This window comes from Vombatus ursinus, unplaced genomic scaffold (assembly GCF_900497805.2).
Source record: "Vombatus ursinus unplaced genomic scaffold, bare-nosed wombat genome assembly UNPS02014812.1, whole genome shotgun sequence".
Lineage (NCBI taxonomy): Eukaryota > Metazoa > Chordata > Mammalia > Diprotodontia > Vombatidae > Vombatus > Vombatus ursinus.
Genome location: NW_020954590.1, coordinates 105,113,025 through 105,131,461, shown reverse-complemented (window position 1 = coordinate 105,131,461; position 18,437 = coordinate 105,113,025). Strand labels below are relative to the sequence as shown.

The window sequence follows — 18,437 nt, the reverse complement described above, 5'->3', positions numbered from 1 at the left end:
AATCACCTTTAAGACAAGATAAGATTTTGAAATGCCAGAACCTCAGTTAGTGAATAGATTTCACAGAGATAGATTTTTTTTTAATGAAAAGAAAGCCATTCTCACGTCAATGTAGATAACACAATTACTTTATTGAGAAATTTTATATCACTGATACCATGGAAATCAAAGCCATTCTGCATACATCATCTCCTCTAGAAAGAGATTCACTGACTCAAAATGAGGGGAATCTTGTCGCATTCAATCTTGGGCAGAATCTAATAAATGGCATCGAAGTGGTACCTTTCTATCTCTAAACAGAGCTGATAAAAACTGCAGAAATGGACTTCTCTGGACTGGAGAAAAATTCCAGTTTCTTCCATGTCTGTATCAAGCCCTTTGGGATTAGAGGCTATAACCAGACTTTTTTGTGAGTCTGGAGTAGAAGAAGCTTGAGGGCGTGTTTGCCTCTATCTGGAAGAGTAGGTTTTTGTAATAAAGTTACCTCCCATTAGATGTCACTCTTCCCTTATAGATTTTCTATGGTAATCCTGCTTCTCAAAGACTGACGACAACATGATTCAAACCGATGCAAGAGAATCCCATTGCCCCTCACCTGTGGCCACCATAGTTTGAAAGAGCTCTGAAACATCCTGAGTGCACAAAGCATTCCCCAGTAGCACTTAGATTTGTGTTATATTTACTTATCCAAATTCCCATACAGTGCTTAACTTTTCCAACAAAGGCTTTCTCTCTTGAAGCAAATTGGAGGGGTAAGGAAATCATCTGCATACTTCAGGCCAAATATCTGTATATGGAAGATTATAAGTTACAGAGAATTTGCTGATTTGTACTGGTAGGAGTTCCCTTATACTGGTATTCCCTATACCAATGAAATCATAGGTCTAATGCTAGCCTATGCCAATGAAATCATAGGTCTGTTGCCTTACCCTATCCCTATATGACATATATACACATGCCTATATATTGCCATATATATGTACACATATAGGTACATGGATGTGTATATATAAATAAATATGTATAATATATGTACATATATATCTATGTATGTAGATATATCTGTGTGTGTGTGTATATATATATATATATTCATGTTCATACACTTTGGCTTAAATTATCTATGTATTTCAGGCAGCACCTTCTTTTTGAGGCATGAACTAAGAAGGTACTCTGTTGGCACCACCAGTACTGTTCACTTCCTCTGTAAAAGCTAACCAAAAATATTTGTATGGGCTTATGGTGCGCTTTTATTGTCTCATTGAACTTCCTTCCAACAAATGAGTTGAAAAGACTTATAGCATGATTACCTAGCTGTCCTTTCTTCCTTAAGAAGCAGTCATTTTTTTTAAATGAAAGAAAAAAGATTTTATCAAGAATTAAAGCAAGATTTTCTAAATCCTAGGGAACCAAGTATATGAAGTACTATATGTTTCATTTTTAGATCTATGTCTATATAAATATGGAATGTCACTAAAAGTTCAAATTTTAAATTTCAGAGAAAAGAAGCCAAAACAACAAAATGGTGACCATGAGAACCTGATGAATGTGGTAAGGCTCATTTTTGTACATTTTAGTATGTTTCCACATGTCTGGGGCCAGAAGGAAGCCAGGCAGGATGCGTTAAAATCAGCTCTGCATTAGCCATTCTTTGTCCTTTGGGTTAGGTTTCATGGGAATTTGTGTTTCTGAAAAAGCTCAGTACCTATTAACTACAATTAAATGCCTGTGTTGTTAGCCTAGTAATGTGGAAATTAGTAATAGAATTTCCCATAACCACATGAATTTCATTGTCAATGCCCAGCTGAGGAGATGTTTAAATATTCCTGAATTTATGGCAGCACCATATTCTTTAGAGTTTCTGTTAACCCTACTCCCATTATCAGTAAGCACCAGTAAACAAATGGCACAAGGGACTTGCCTTCTAACAAAGTTTATAGGACCATGCCCTTTTGCAGGAACTTTGCCTGCCCCTCCTAGCCCTCAGCCCTAGAGGCCCATTGTTCTGATTGGCCTCAAGAGACTGGCATATGTCATTTGAATAGTAGCAGCTCTAGGGATTTGAAACCTTGCCTTAGGTTATCCCTGCCTCCAAAAATTTCCCTCAAGGGTACCAAAGGATGGCTCCAGAGAATTGGGGGTCATCCTAGAGGAAATTTGAACTCTCATGTTAGTGATGGTAGAGGATAATACTCTTTTCACAATGTTATGCTGGAGAATACCTCCCATAATCTTTCTGCTTTGGATCCACTTTCTCCAGAATTGGCCCAGAACAGGGCTTGTATGAAAGCTTGGAGAGTTAGAGATACTGCCTTTGAGAGTATTCTCCCTGGTACAAGTAGGTACTTAAAGTGGGAAAGGAGGCTAAAGAGGTTTGGTAAATAAAAGTAAATACAAATATTATGTTAGCAGAAGTTTTTGTGAAGTCAAGTCAGCAAGCATTTATTAAGTGCCTCCTGTGTGCCAGGCACTATCCTAAGCACTGGAGACACAAGGAAAGGCAAAAATAGAACCCACCCTCGGGGAACTCACAGTTTAATGGGGGAGGCAACCTACAAACAAGATCTATAGAGGATAAATTGGACCCCTAAATCCTTCAGAACTTACCCAAAAGACCATTTAGTAGAATGCATTTTTCCAAATAGAGGCAGTCCCTAACTTAGAGAAACATAGAATATTAGTGTTGGAAGGACCAGAGAGTACATCTAGTCTAATCAGTAGCTAAATAGGAATCACTTCTGCAGTGGAAATGTCAGCCTCAGCTAGAATCAGATCAAATGTAACTGGCAATGGTTGAACAAAACAAGTAAAGATACAATACAACATAGATAATGTTAATTTGTGATTTTCTAAGCCAATATGTGACCAGCAGGGATGCTGTTCTACAATATCTCTAACAAAGTGATCATCCAGCATTTCTTTGAAAGGCCTCCCCTTCTTAAGAAAAAAATCTGCTATTTTTCCAGACAACCCTTTCGATTTCTGGATAACTCTAAATGTCAAGAAGTTCAGGGTCAGTTTTTGTTTTGTTTTGTTTTGTTTTTCCCTTTATGTCCAACATAAAGCCATCCCTCTGAAACTAACCCCCACCGTCATTAGCTCCAACTGCCTTTTCAGGTCAAGCAGACAATTCCAAACCTTGTTCCACGTGACAGCCTTTTAAATACTAGAAGACAGTTGTCATGTCCCCCACCCCCAACATACACACACACACACACACACACACACACACACACACACACACACACGCGCGCGCGCGCGCACACTTCTTTAGACCAGAACCATAATTAAAGCAGGATGACTGGAACTTTGCCTTCCTTCTGTTAATGATCTCCAATTTATCTTGTATATATCTTTGCACAGAGTTGTTTGAATGCTGGCTTCCCCATTAGGTGGTGGGGATTATCATGTGGAGATAGTCATGTGCCCAAATACATCCACAATTCCATGCCTTTTACAGTAGACCATTTGGAAAGGACTTAATGGGTTATACCAGGATGTTCTCTCATCTTATATGGCATATACTATGAAATGGGAATGGGGGAAAGAGGAGGATTAAATAATTCACATCATTCACAGTAGTAACACAAATTATCATGTGGGCAAATTAGAATATGGGATTTTCAGTTCTTATCGTTTTATACTGATATTTGGAATGTGGAGCAGAAGGGAAACAGCATGATTTTTTAAGGAAATGCTTTCAGTGTTGACAGCTTTGTTTTGACTTGTAAATTGCTTAACTTTACTATGGAGGTAATTTAAACAGAGATACACTACTGCCAATTAGTTACCTTCCTGATTATAATCATATACTATAGCTAAATTATTTCTAACTACAATTTTGAACACTATTTGCTCACAGTAGCCACATATTATAATATTATACTTAAATTTGCCATATATTATAATATTTGAGGAGGTCAACTAACCTGAGTAAAATAGCAAAATGACCCTGAAAGGTCATTCTTATTTCCAGATGTCCCATTTACCTTTATTTGTATATGTTTTTGAGAATAAGTAAGATTTAGAATGCAAGTTCTTTGACATCAGGGACTGGTTTTGCTTTTTATTTGTATCCCAAGCACTTATCCAAGTGTCTGGCACACAAATGCATGAATGAAATGAGCATTCTTTAAGCACTTACTATGTGCCAAATACTGTGGTAAGGGCTAGGAATCGAAAGAGAAAATTTGAGGCAGACTGTCCTTTCAAGAAACTGACACCCTAATTGGAGAAGACAACGCATAAAAGGAAGTACATTTGCAGAATAGACAGAAAATCCTGTCAAGTCCTAAGGTGCAGTGGCTAAGCAGATCAAGGCCCAGGGATCCTTAAGTTACATGATAAGTCAGACAATTGTAGAAGATGGATGAATGGTAAAGCTTAGTGGTTTTCTATCTCTTAGGATGGAATAGAGTAAGTGACTCCCATCTTGTATAAGAGCTGTAAATAATCAAGGAGCCTAAATGGGTTCTGAGCCTCAGGCCTGGAGGGGCAGCAAAGGAGGAAATGGTCCCCCATCTCTCACACTCTTCTCCCACCCTCTTAGCCTAACACCCTCTGTTCCTCAACCCCTGAGACTTGTTTCCTCTAGAAGGCTCAGGTAGATTCTGTGCAGTGTTCTGGGAAAGGGATGAAAGCTAAGTGATAAATAAATGCTTGTTGATTAGTTAGTGAGCTAAATTTTAGCATATTGTTTTGCGTATTTCAATACCAGTTTAGGTTAGATCATGGATTCTTCTATAACGATCTTTTAGACTATAATAGATCTAGTATGATATGGATGTTCCCACCTAGAGGCAAAGGGAATTAGTCTGATACTTTGAAAGATACCCTGTGGTTAACTCAGTTAATATTGAAGAATTTGTATAGGACATAAGTTCCTTCCTTCCTTCTTTCCTTTCTTTCTTTCTTTCTTTCTTTCTTTCTTTCTTTCTTTCTTTCTTTCTGGTACTGCCCTCAGCAATTTTTATTTACTTTTAACATTCTTTTCTTTTTAAATTTTAAGTTATAGATTCTCTGTCTCCATCCTACTCCTCCCTGACCCATAGAGAAAGCAAATAATATAATATCAATTATACATGTGAAGTCATGCAAAACATGTTTCCATATTAGCCATGTCAGAGAGAGAGAGAGAGTGTGTGTGGAATTGTCTTGAATCATTGTATTGATCAGATTCGTCAAGTCTTTCACAGTTAATCATCATTATAATATTGCTGTTACTGTGCACAATGATCTCTTGGTTCTTCTCACTTCACTTTGCATCAGTTCATATAGGTCTGGCCATGTTTTTCTGCAATCACCCCCCTCATCATTTCTTATAGCATAATAGTACTCCATCTCAATCATGTGCCACAACTCGTTGAGCCATTCCCTAAATATAAATATTTTTGTACGTATAGGTCCTTTTCCTTTTTCTTTGATCTTTTTGGGATATAAACCTGGTAGTGCTATTGCTTAATCAAAGGGTATGTACAGTTTTATAGCCCTTTGGGCATAGTTTCAGATTGTGCTCCAGAATGGTTGGACCAGTTCACTTCTCCATCAGCAATTCATTGACATGCCTATTTTCTCTCATTCCCTCCAGCATTTGTCATTTCTGACAGGTGTGAACTGGTACCTCATAGCTGTTTTAATTTGCCATTCTCTAATCTTTCAATTTCTTTCAATTTGTATCTTGCCCTCTGGTTCTAAAATATCAGGACAGTTTTCCTTGATAATTTCTTGAAAGATGATGTCCAGGCTCTTTTTTTGATCATGGCTTTCAGATAGTCCAATAATTTTTAAATTCTCTCTCCTGGATCTATTTTCCAGGTCAGTTGTTTTTCCAATGAGATATTTCACATTGTTTTCTAATTTTTCATTCTTTTGGATTTGTTTTACAGTGTCTTGATTTCTCATAAAGTCACTAGCTTCCAAATGCTCTACTCTAATTTTTAAGGAAGTATTTTCTTCAGTAAGCTTTTGGACTTCCCTTTCCATTTGGCCAATTTTGCTTTTTAAGGCATCCTTCTCCTCATTGGCTTTTTGGACCTCTTTTGCCATTTGGGTTAGGCTATTTTTTAAGGTGTTATCTTCTTCAGTATTTTTTTGGGTCTCCTTTAGCAAGCTGTTGACTTGTTTTTCATGATTTTCTTGCATCACTCTCAATTTTTCCTCTACTTCTCTTACTTGCTTCTCAAAATCCCTTTTGAGCTCTTCCAAGGCCTGGGACTGATTCATATTCTTCTTGGAGGCTTTGGATGTAGGAGCTTTGGCTTCGTTGTCTTCTTCTGGTTGTATGTTTTGGTCTTCTTTGTCACCAAAGTAAGATAATATAGTCTGATTCTTTTTGCACTGCTTACTCATGATCCCGGCCAATTACTTGAGTTTTAAACTCTTTGTTAAGGTAAAAGTCTGCTTCCAATGTGAAGAGTGTACTGTCCCAAGCTTCGGGGGTTTGTACAGCTGTTTTCAGAGCTACTTCTAGGGACCTGTAAATTTTCAGTTCTTCCAAGGTGGTATGATAAGGGGCGAGGTGTTTTCTCTCCACCACCACAACAAACTCCACTGCACCAGCGTTCCTCCTCGCCCCAGGACCGCCCCTCAGAACTGTGACCCAGATCTAAGCACCAGTAAAGCAAGAGATTCCTGCCTCAGCACTGGCAAAGAGATCCCTGCAATCCCCCTCTAATCAGCCACTCAATTCCTCCTCGGTCAGTGGGCCAGAAGCTCAGGAAAAAGCCGCAGCCTCTTGGGCCACATTCGAGATTTGTGGCTGAGACCTAGCTCCTCTCTCACCACAGCCACAGACTTTTCCCACTGACCTTCTAAGTTGTCTTTGACGTTCAGGGGTTGAGAAGTCTGGAAACCATCACAGCTGCCTGTGATTCAGTCCTCTGAGGCCTGCTTCAGGTTCGCTGCAGCCTGCGCGCCCACACCGAACTGCCCTTCTCTCCCCACCTGGCGCGATATACCTTTGTGATCAACCATCCAGGCTGTCTTTGGCTGGAAATTTGTTTCACTCTGTCTTTTTGTGGGTTCTGCTGCTTTAGAATTTGTTTAGAGCCATTTTTTTAGGTATTTGGAGGGCTTTGGGAGAGAGCTCAAGACAGTCACTGCTTTCCTTCTGCCATCTTCGCCATTCTCTAATCAATACTAATTTAGAGCATTTTCCATATGACTTTGGTAGCTTTAATTTCTCCTTCTGAAAACTACATGTTCATATCCTTTGAGCATTTATCAATTGGGAATGACTGTTTTGTAAATTTGACTCAGTCCGCTGTATATTTGAGAAATGAGGCCTTTAAACTTAAAAAAAATATAAATTTTTTTTATATTACTTCATTGCCTATAGTACCTTTTAGCAAAATGTAGTTTCCCTGATTATCTTCTTTTTTAAATTAGGTCTATTTTTCCTTTTATTCTGTCCGAGATCATGATTTCTAACCCTGCTTTTTTATTTATGTCAGCTGAAGCATAACAGATTCTGCTCCAGCCCTTTATTTTAATTCTGTATGTGTCTTTCTGTGTCAAGTGTGTCTCCTGTATACAAAATATTGTTGGATTCTGGTTTTTAATCCATTCTGCTATCTGCTTTTGTTTTATGGGTGAGCTCATCCCGTTCACATTCACAGTTATGATTACTAACTTTGTATTTCCCTCCATCCTGTTTATCCTTTATCTATTATCCTTCTCTCTCTTTTTACCCTGTCCCTCCTCAAGTCTGTCTTACTTCTAACCACTGCCTCCCTTAATCTGCCCTCCCTTTTATCATCTCTCTCCCTACCCCCAAACTCTTATCTTCTTCCCCTCCTATCTCCCTGTTGAGTAAGATAGATTTCTATCACTAACTGAGTGTGTTTATATATTCTTCCCTCTTTGAACAGTTACTATTAGAGCAAGGTTCAAGCATTGCCTGCCACCACCACCATTCTCTGTATAAAGATAGTGGTGGTGGCAGTCAATGCTTGAAGAATAAAACTTTATGAGTTCTTTAAATATGATGTCTAGGCTCTTTCTTTGATAATGACTTTCAGGTAGTCCAATAATTATTAAATTTTCTCTCCTCAATCTATTTTCCAGGTCAGTTGTTTTTCCTATGAGATATTTCACTTTTTCTTCTATATTTTCATTAATTTTACCTTTCATTGTTTCTTGATGTCTCATGGAGTCATTTGCTTCCTAATTCTAATTTTTCAGGAATTGTTTTTTTCAGTGAGCTTTTGTACCTCTTTTTCCATTTGGCCAATTCTTCTTTTTAAGGAGTTCTTTCCCTCAGTGAATTTTTTTAGTTTTCTTTAGTGAGCTTTTATACCTCTTTTACCATTAGGCCAGTTCTGTTTTTTAAGGTGTTATTTTCTTCAGTATTTTTTTTTTGTGCCTCTTTTACCAAGCTGTTAATTCTCTTTTCATAATTTTCTTGTATCACTCTCATTTCTTTTCCCAATTTTTCCTTCACCACTCATTTCTCTTTAACTCTACCAGGAATTCTTGCTGGCCTTGGGTCCAATGATTATTCTTCACTTTGTTGTCTTATTCAGAGTTTATGTCTTGGTCTTCACTACTGCCGTGGTAGCTCTTTGTGATCAAGCTCTTTTTGTTGTTGTTGTTGTTTGCTCATCTTCCCATCTTATTTGAACTTTGAACTTTATGTTAAAGTTGGACTCTGCTCATCTGGGCTTGGAAGGCACTGTACCAAGGTTTAGGCTTTTTTGTGTGACTGTCTTCAGAGCTAGTTCTGGGAGTATGCAAGTTTTCAGTGCTTTCAAGGTTATATTATCTTGGAGAGGTGTAGTCACTGCTCTCCTGGTCTGCACTCTGGTTTTTACCCAGGAAGGACCCGGTTCCTCTTCAGCTGCAAGTACTAGTGTCCCTCTTAGCCCTGGAATTATGATCCGGTACCCTGCTCCCTTCTCCATCCTGGAACTGCAACCCAGAACTGCTTACAGAGTTGCCAATCAGCACCAGCTGCACCCAGTGCCAGCAAAGAGTCCCTTATGATCTCTTTGTGACCAGCTGACTGACCCCTTTACCATCTCTGCGCAGAGAGCTCCTGAAGCTTCTGTCAATCATGGCCACCTCCAAGGCCTACCACTGGTGCTCCTGGCCCAATCCAGGTTTGTGTCCACCTCAATATCACAGACTTTTCTTCTGAACCTCCTAAGTTGTCTGGCTGGAAAAATATCTCCCTCTGACCTTTTGTTAACCCTGACACTCCAATATTTGATTTGAGACATTTTAAAATAGTATTTTTTTTTCTAATTCCATGTAAAGATAGTTTTCATTTTTTATAAGGTTTTGAGTTCCAAATTTTTCTCCCTTTGTCCCTTCCTTCTCCCCCTCCCCTAGACGGCAGGCAATCTGATATAGATTATACATGTTTGAGGCATTATTTTAAACTTGTTTGAAAGGTAATATCGGGAGAGTTCAGCTGCATCCCAGCCTGTACTTTACCATCTTCAGGACATAATTTTCTGTTGCTACATCTTTCCCTTAGGTTGTTGAGGGTTTTTTTTTAATCACTTTGTTTTAAGCCCTTTGTTACAATGCAGAATACATTTCTTAGCTATGTTATATGTTCATTTTTTACAGCCTTCAGATAAGGAGATGTTCAGCCATTCAGTTACTAGTTTGGGTACCGAACTTCCTGCAAGCAGTGAACAAAATGGGGGCCTTACCAATGGAGACAGTAAGTTCTGCTGAGTTTTCCAATATGTAGAAATCTCATCATACATACTTCATCATATTCTGAACTTAATATGTACAGAAACTCTAAGTAATATAGTTTAAACTTAACTTCTATCAGTTTACTCACTTTTAGAACCAGTTTTACAAATCTCATTGAGTTGCAGATATTAAATTTTCTACTGGCTCTGATATTTCCTGGTTCTATGGCTCCTAGTTATAATTTGCTTTCTCTGATAATATAATCTGAATTAGCTGTATCTTACAACTCTTGGCAGCTAACACAGTGCTTATCATATGGAAGGTCAATAAATGTTTGTTGAACTGAATTAGGTACATAATGATCATCACTGAAGTTCTGTTAGAGCTAGAAGATAAACATGTGAAACATCTTCCAACCTTTGTTAAGTCTAAGCTCTTAGAATATAGGTGGTATTTTATATTTTTTAAAACTTGAGTTACTGGTCCATAGCATCAAACTTTCCCAATAGGACATTCCCAATAAAATGAAAAACATTGATTTAATAGCTTGCATAAGGTCTTACAACATTAACAATTCATTGGCAAACTGAGAATTTAGAATTCAGGCTTCAGACCTTCTTATCAGGTTTGGCATGCAGGGTGGGAAAGAACCTAAAAAAAAGAAAAAATATGCCCAGCCACTGGCTTATGGGTGATATCACTTCTAGCGTAAGTGAGCTGGCTGTGTTGACTAGTTGGTCACAAACATGCCTCCAGAAATGTAGAGATGATCACAAGTAATGCCATAATTTCTGTACGAAAAAATCTGATATTCTGCCTAGGTAACATGGAGGAAATGACCTTTGTTTTCTACCCCCACCCCCAAAGGGCCTTTTATCCCAAAACTATCATTGGTTGTCCTGTCTCACATAACCTGAAGGGACCAGTAGAGTCAGTGAATATGGAAAAAAGTGACTTCTAATTAAGAGTTAGAGTAAGTGTCATTATTTTTCCCACAAGTGACACAAAAAGTGATTTTTTGGGGGGTGGGGGTCTCTGGTAAAACAGTGTTATACACACATTGAAGTATGGTAACAGGTAGGTACCATATTTAGAACAAAAGGCATGTAAGGCTATTTGTAATAAAGTGAAGGAATATTCTTCTGAGACAAATGGTGTCCCTCATTCAATGGAGTAGCATTGGAGATAAAAATGAAGTTTTGTTGAAATTAATTTAAAACCTAAAGTTGTCATGGGTGAAGTTAATACAACTAACTAGATTTATTGAAGTGCTACAGTTTAAATTTGAGAGATATGCTAGTTCGTTTCCTTCCAAATTATGAGAATAATTTGAATCCTTAGTCCATAGTCATGTCTCTATAATTTTCTTCTTAAAGTCAAGGAAGAAGAAGCGTTATGATTTTTCCTCACTTTACTATATGGTAAATCACACAGTGTAATGCTTTAGCTTGAATCTCTTACTTTAATTCTTTCTTTCTTCTCCTGCTACTATTACAGTTCTTTCAGAAGACAGTACTATGACATGCATGCAACATTATGAAGAAGTACAGACTTCTATTTCTGACCTGTTGGATTCCCAGGACAGCACAGGAAAGTCGGCAAAATGTCATCAAAGCCGGGAATTACCTAGAATTCCTCCTAATGATTCCTTGGATACTATTCTTACCACAAGAAATGTAGACGGTGATCAGGGTCTTGGGATGGAAGGACCATATGAAGTTCTCAAAGATAGCTCCTCCCAGGAAAACATGGTGGAAGATTGTCTGTATGAAACTGTGAAGGAAATAAAGGAAGTGGGAACAGCAGCCAACCTAGAAAAAAGCCAAAATGGAAGACCAAATTCTGTAACTGCCTTTAAAGAGATTCAGGGCCCTCACCCTGTAAACAAAGTTGAGTCTGCAGAATATGCCTCTGTGGACCGAAATAAAAAAAGTCGACACAGCGTCAATGCAGAGAGTGTGCTTGGAAATTCCTTGGATGTCGAGGAAGAAGCCCCACCACCTGTCCCTGTAAAACTCCTTGATGAGAATGAAAATGTGCAGGATAAAGCAGATGGGGAGGCAGCAAATAAAGGGGCCACAGAGAGTTTTAGTCAAATCAACAAGGTAAGCTGACTCTTTCCTCATGTTCTTATGGAACAAAAAGGGCAAAAATTATTTAGGTGTGCAAAGTTGACCCCCAACTTCTTTTTAAAATTTTATTCCTGGTAAGTACTATGTACACCCAAGGGGGCTTCCAATCTACATATTCTTCTGGGAAATTGTTCCATAAATGTTCATGCTACCTGAATGATGAAGGCTTTTACTGAATGCTAGAGTTAGGATTTTTTTCTTCTCTCATTAGCAGAGTTACAAAAGATATTTATAAAGCACCTTTCTCAGAACTTTTTTTGATTCTTAACCAATTTTCACATTGTATCTGGTTCGGGGCAAATATTATTTTTCCCATCATATCAATGAGGAACCAAAGTGAAGAAGTTAATTTGCCTAAGGTTAAAAGGCCTCAGAATGTGGCTGTGTGTGTGTCATGCTTTGTCCCTCAGACTTATGTCTGACGTACACAAGTAAGACAACTTCATGATGCAAATTATTTATATAAGTAAACCACACATGCCTCTGAAAATATATTAACAATCATAATAGATGAAATTATTATAAAACATGAAGCTTTATAAAGCATAGAATCTTAAAGTATCATACTTGGATGGGGAGCCCAAAAGTCCAATTCAGGCTTAAAGCAAGAATCACTTTTACATTCACTCCAATAAGCAGTTGTCTAGCTCTGCTGGATGAGATATAAGTCAGTTGTAACTAGTAGCACAAGAAATAAAAATAGAAAAATTCAAAAATGTCAGTCCCAAATATAGACATAATCAAAGTCCCTGAGAAGGTATGGTGCCACAGAGGAGCTCACAAATTTTTGTCAACACATATATTCCTATTTTAAATAACCAAATAAAGCAAATCCTAGTAGAAACTATCACCAGGCCATAAGAGGACTAGTTTGAACTCATAACGTTGTGATTTTGTGAAGAGAGGACTAGATTCCAACACTCACCAGCTGAACGGCCTTAGCCAAATCAAATCATTTTATCTGAGCCCCCGCTTCCTCATTTGTAAAGAGAATGAGCATCATAATCATGCTACCTTCCTCATAGGGTTGCTGTGAGTAAAGAATAAATAAATAAATGTAAAATGCTTTATGTGGATACTGTTATTATTCTTTACTACAAATAAAAAGTAAACCTGATTCTCTGCTTCATGACCAATAAAGGCTTGTTAACAGAAAGACCAGCATTTAAGAGAAATAATTTTAATTTCACTGTTAAAAACTCATATTTATGGGAGGATTAGTCATAAAATTGTGGCAGTGAAAAGGACTTTAGAAGTCATCCAATATAAGCCATACCTGAATAAAAATACTCTGACCCACTGTGATATCAAATTTGCATTCATTTATTTATCATTTATAATATGTAATAAGACATTAGGCTAGGTACTATGAAATATAAAGGCCTAAATGACTGACTGAAATAAAAGTCACTGCCTTCCAAGAACCTATATTTGATTAGGGAGACACAACATGTACACAATTAAATATAATGCAAGGAAAGCTGAGGGAGAGCCCTGACGACTGGGGAAATTAAGTAAGGCTTCACGGAGGAGACCAAATCAATTGGTACATGACTTGAAACTTTGAAAGAAGATAAGGATTCTGAGAGGAAAAGATGAAGAGAAGATGTATTCCAGGCATATGGAGTGACTTGTATAAATGGATAAAGGTTAGAAATGAACTAGGAAGTTCAGGCAACAGCTATTAGTCCAATTTGGCTAGAACCCAGAGTTCATGAAGGGGTGTAGTATTAGATAAGGCTGGAGAGGTAGATGTGGAGCCAGATTGTAGAAGTATTTAAATGCCAGGCTAAGGAAACCAGTTAGGGGAGGTGACATGTTCAGACCTGTGATTTAGGCAGCTACATCAAGGGTAGATTGGAGACAGACTGGAAGAAAGGAGACCATTTTAGAGGCTATTATGCTAGTCTAGGTGATGAAAGCCTGAATCAGAATGTTGGCAATAAGAGTGGAGAGAAAGAGACAGATCTGAGAGATGCTGCGGAGCTGGAATTGGTAAGACATGGCAACTTATTAGATAATAAGTATGAGAGAGAGGGAAGGGTCAACAGTGATTCTTAAGGTTACAAACCAGGATGACTGCCCTTAACAGAAACAGGCAAGTTGGAACTGGTAGCAAATTTAAGGGGGAAATTCATGAGTTCTCTTTTGGATATATTGAGTTTAAAATGCCTCATAAATGTGGTTTATCTAGGAGGATAATTGACAATGTATGACTCAAGTTTGGAGGATATATTAGGGTTAGATATGGAGATCTGGAAATCATCTGTAAAGAGATAACTTGATTCAGTAGCTGCTGAGAGGTCTAAGAGATTGACTGTTGAGAAATGTAAAAAAGGGGAAACCAACAACAAAGCCTTGGCAACACCCTCAGTGGGCAGGAGGCAGCAAAGTGGCACAGTGGGTAGAGTGCCAGGCCTCAAGTCAGGAAGACTGAACTGAGTTTAGATCTGGCCTCAGACGCTTACTAGCTGTGTGACCCTGGGCAAGTCACTTAACCCTGTTTGCCTCGGTTTCCTCATCTGTAAAATGAATTGTAAAATAAGGAAATGGCAAACCACTCTAGTATCTTTGCCAAGAAAACCTCAAGTAGGGTCACGAAGAATTAGACACACCTGAACAATAACAGAGTGTATGTCTTGATGTCATCTGTAAAGAGATGACCCAATTTGGAAGCTGATGAGATGTCCAAGAGAAAAGTGTTGAGAGAGATTGAAAAAGTGGGGAGTGGGGTTGGGGCACAAAGGACAAAGTCCTAGGAACACTCTCAGTGGCAGGAGGTTGACATATTCCATCATGAAAGAATAAGGAGAAGGGGTCAGACTTAAGAATAAGAAGAGAGAGGTTGACAATATTCCATCATGGAAGAATAAGGAGAAGTTAGGAAAAGAACCAAAAGAGAACCAAGTCACAGAAGCCAAGGAAGAACAGTGTCCAGGAAGCAGGGGGAGTGGCAAATAGTATCTGAAGCTTAGAGGGGTCAGTGATAGTGAGCATTGAGAAAAAGCCACCAGATGTAGCACTTATGATCACTGATAACTTTGCTGTCCATAAAAAGTAGCCATTCAGCTTTCCCTTGAAGATCTCCAGTGATGGGGAGCTCACTACCTTATGAGGCCACCTACTCCACTTTTATACAACTCTAATGGTGAGGGAATTTTTCCTTATATTAAGTAAAAATTTGCCTCTCTGTGGCTTCCATCCTTTAATATCCTTTCCATCTGCCTTGTGAGGCCAAGCAGACCAATTCTATTCCCTCTACAATGTGACACCTAATTTCCTTCCATGTACTCTTTCCTCCTTGGTGTTCCTTGCACATGACACTCCCATCTTCCAGTTCAGAGAAGTTTCACTGGCTGCCGCCCATTCCTGGAGCACTGTGTCTCTCTCCTCATTATCACCTCCTAGCATCCTTGGCTTCTTCCACGTCTCAGCTAAAGTCTCACCTTCTACAAGAAGTTTTCCATAGTCATCCTTAATTTTAGTGCCTTCCCTCTGAGACTAATTCATCCTCTGTGTGTGTGTGTGTGTGTGTATGTGTGTGTGTATGTAAGTATATATGTATATATGTGTATGTATATACATATATATATTATATATATATATATATACACACACACACATATATATGAGAGAGAGTTTGTGTATAGTTGTTTGCATGTTGTCTCTTCCATTGGACTGTGAGATCCTTGACAGCAGGAATTGGGGTTTTGTTTTGTTTTTTTTACGTTTCTTTGTATCCCAAGAACTTAGCACATTGCCTAGTACATTCAGGTGTTTTTCAGTCATGTCCAGTTTGTCATGATCCTATATTTGGGGTTTTCTTGGCAAAGATACTGGAGTGATTTGCCATTTCCTTCTCCAGCTCATATTATAGATAAGGAAACTCAGGCAAACAAGGTTAAGTGACTTGGCCAGGGTTACAACTAGTAAGTATCCAAGGCAGGATTTGAACTCAGAAGATAAGCCACATAGCAGGCCACTTAGCACAAGGAGTCCTTTAATAAATGCTAGTTGATTGACTAATTTACAGCCGTTCACATACTGGTCCCTCAGAGACTCTTCTTCTCCACGCTAAATAGTCTCACTTCGTTCAGCCTGTTAAATGTCTTACCTCGGGTCTTACCTATGTAGAGCTTGCAGTTCACTAAAGACTCCGTTAATCAATAAGCATGTATCAGCTCCTATTCTAAGACTTAACCATATCAATTGCTTTCTAGCCCCTTATCCTCATCTTTTACTTCTGTAACTGAATTTTTTTTCCAACCAAGTGTAGTACTTTGCATTTAGGGAGAAAGCAGGGTGGAAACATGAAGGCATCGCCATCTTTCCTATTTTAACATAAGGCATGGACATCTGAAGTTACCTTGGTAGGAATTGGTGGGAGGTAAAGTCAGGCTGCAATCCAAGGAAGGCATGAGGTTCCAGCAAAGCCCTCTATCTCTCGCTTTGCTTGGCCCTCTGGAAAATTGCTTTATTTATTTGTTTGGAAAAATTATAGTATGAATATCAATTTTCAAGCAAAAAGTTTCTTGCCATATAAAAATAATGGAGTTTGGTTTTCCACCCATTCATATCACCCCAAGTTAAAAAGCAAAAACAAAACTAAAACCCCACAGTCCTGATAAATAGAGCATCCTGCCTGAGGCAGCTAATGCTTTTTACTGATAGTATCTAACAGGTAAAAGGGTTAATGGACTAATTGCTAATAAACAGTAGCCTAAACTTCACTTCATATATGTACATTGGAATAATAAATATAGAATATTAAACCTTGTAAGCCAAGTTAGTTTTATGTAGAAATATATAATATGGGTGGGCAGCTAGGTGTGGTATCTCCACATTGTAACAATTCATACTTTAAATAATTCCTAGCATTTTAAAAATCCAGTATAAAAAATTAAATGCTGTATATGTTCTGGCAGTACACACACAAACACGCGCACACACACACACACACACACACACACACACATATTCTTTCCTCCTCTGAGTGGTACTGCTATAACTTGATATGCATTCCTAAAAATCATTGAGCTATGCAAAAATCACTCAATGAAAACCACAGGGCTTATGGGGGAAATGGGGTTAGGAGTACAACACTCAAAAACTTCACTATTGACACATTTAAAAAAAGATAGGAAACTAATAAAAATGACACCACAATTTTATATGTGTTAAATGGTTAAAAAATACATAAATACTACAGTAAATATGACATTGTCCTCAGACTGCTGGTCAGCCTGCCCCCAGGTTCCCATGGACTACAGGTCCAGAAGTTAATGGCTTACTGATAAGGGGAATGGGGGTGAACTGTGGGAGTGCGGACTAGTCCTAACCCCCACAAGTCATACTGTACCAGAAGATACACACTATATATGACACTTCAGTTATTAGATGTCTGATGGACCACACCATCCACTAGAAATACTTCCAACCTGAACTCTGTGCTGGATCTCCTTTATCCCAGTGATGAATACCCTTGGCAAGCATCTTCATGTTCCATGCCTTGCCTGATGTTTATTATGAGGGTTTCTTTGAACAGGGTTATTTCTGTTGTTATAACTTCCAGGGTTATAACTTCCAAGGAATCTTATATAATTTTGATATATGGGTGAGAGACATTTTGTTGTAGAACTGACTGTAAGTTTTGTTCTACCAAATCAAATACTTTTTTCAAAGCAATAAAAACCCTAGGATTCTAGGATGCTTAGGATTTAAGCACCTTTAAATCCTCTTCATTTTCCGGTTAATTTTGAAATGGTAATGATATGGTCCATTATTGAATATCATCCTCAAAAGACTCTTTTTTCCCTACTAATAACTTTTGCAAGGATGCTCTTGATTTGTGTATCTATTACATCAGAAAGATTTGGTATTTATTGGAGAGTAGGCAGATAACTGAGTAATTATTCATGTTCTCTCAGTTACCTTTTTGGGGGGGATGGGAGAGGCACAGTGGAATTTTTCCACTCTGGCAATGCCTGATGGCTAAATATCCTATGAAATAATGTTTCCTGTTGCCTGTTGGCATACAATAAATCCCATTTAGCCAATTCGTTTCTTCACTTCTCCAAGGAGTACCTGTGAGCCAGACTTCCATTTACCTACAACTTCATCCTTTCTTCTGGTTTTGTTTACAGCAAGAATGTCAAGATTGATATGACAGCTGCTTTAACAATATGCCCACTTCTTGGTCATTGGATAAGGATCTCACATTTAGAGTACCAACCGTCAAATTAAATTCTATCAATGTGTGATTCTTAGCACCTGCTCCTCTCTTTCCTGTAACTTTGCCTATGTTAGTGCAGCAGTAGTAATGGAACACACAGGATTGGGCCATTCTTTTTCTTTGTTTCAGGGGTTGCTATGGCCAAAAAAAATCATTACCAAGTAGCCTGCCTATTACCACAGCTCCTCTCCCTATTATTAGTGAGGCTGGTCCTAGAAAAAAGACTTAGTCTGTTACTGAAGTCATACTCAAAACCTTTCTCACATGGTAGAACTGAACAAGGCTTATGCTCCACTGACTTAATCAATAATCAAAACACATTTATTGGGTGCCTGCTATATGTCAGGCACTATGCTAAGTACTGGGGATGCAAAAAGGTGCAAAAGACCATCCCTCCCCTTAAGAAGCTTATACTCTAATGAGGA

The 18,437-nt window shown here is 38.3% G+C and overlaps 1 protein-coding gene across 3 annotated transcripts in view; it reads left to right on the top strand.

Annotated features, from left to right (window-relative positions):
• Nucleotides 1-18,437, top strand: part of LOC114053919 (phosphoprotein associated with glycosphingolipid-enriched microdomains 1-like) — a 230,057-nt gene that overhangs the window by 191,261 nt on the left and 20,359 nt on the right. For all 3 annotated transcript variants that reach the window (XM_027877054.1, XM_027877053.1, XM_027877055.1), the window contains 3 exons: nt 1,500-1,551; nt 9,574-9,670; nt 11,146-11,753. In XM_027877054.1, coding sequence (XP_027732855.1) covers nt 1,500-1,551; nt 9,574-9,670; nt 11,146-11,753 — 757 coding nt within the window. The remainder of the gene's footprint in view (nt 1-1,499; nt 1,552-9,573; nt 9,671-11,145; nt 11,754-18,437) is intronic.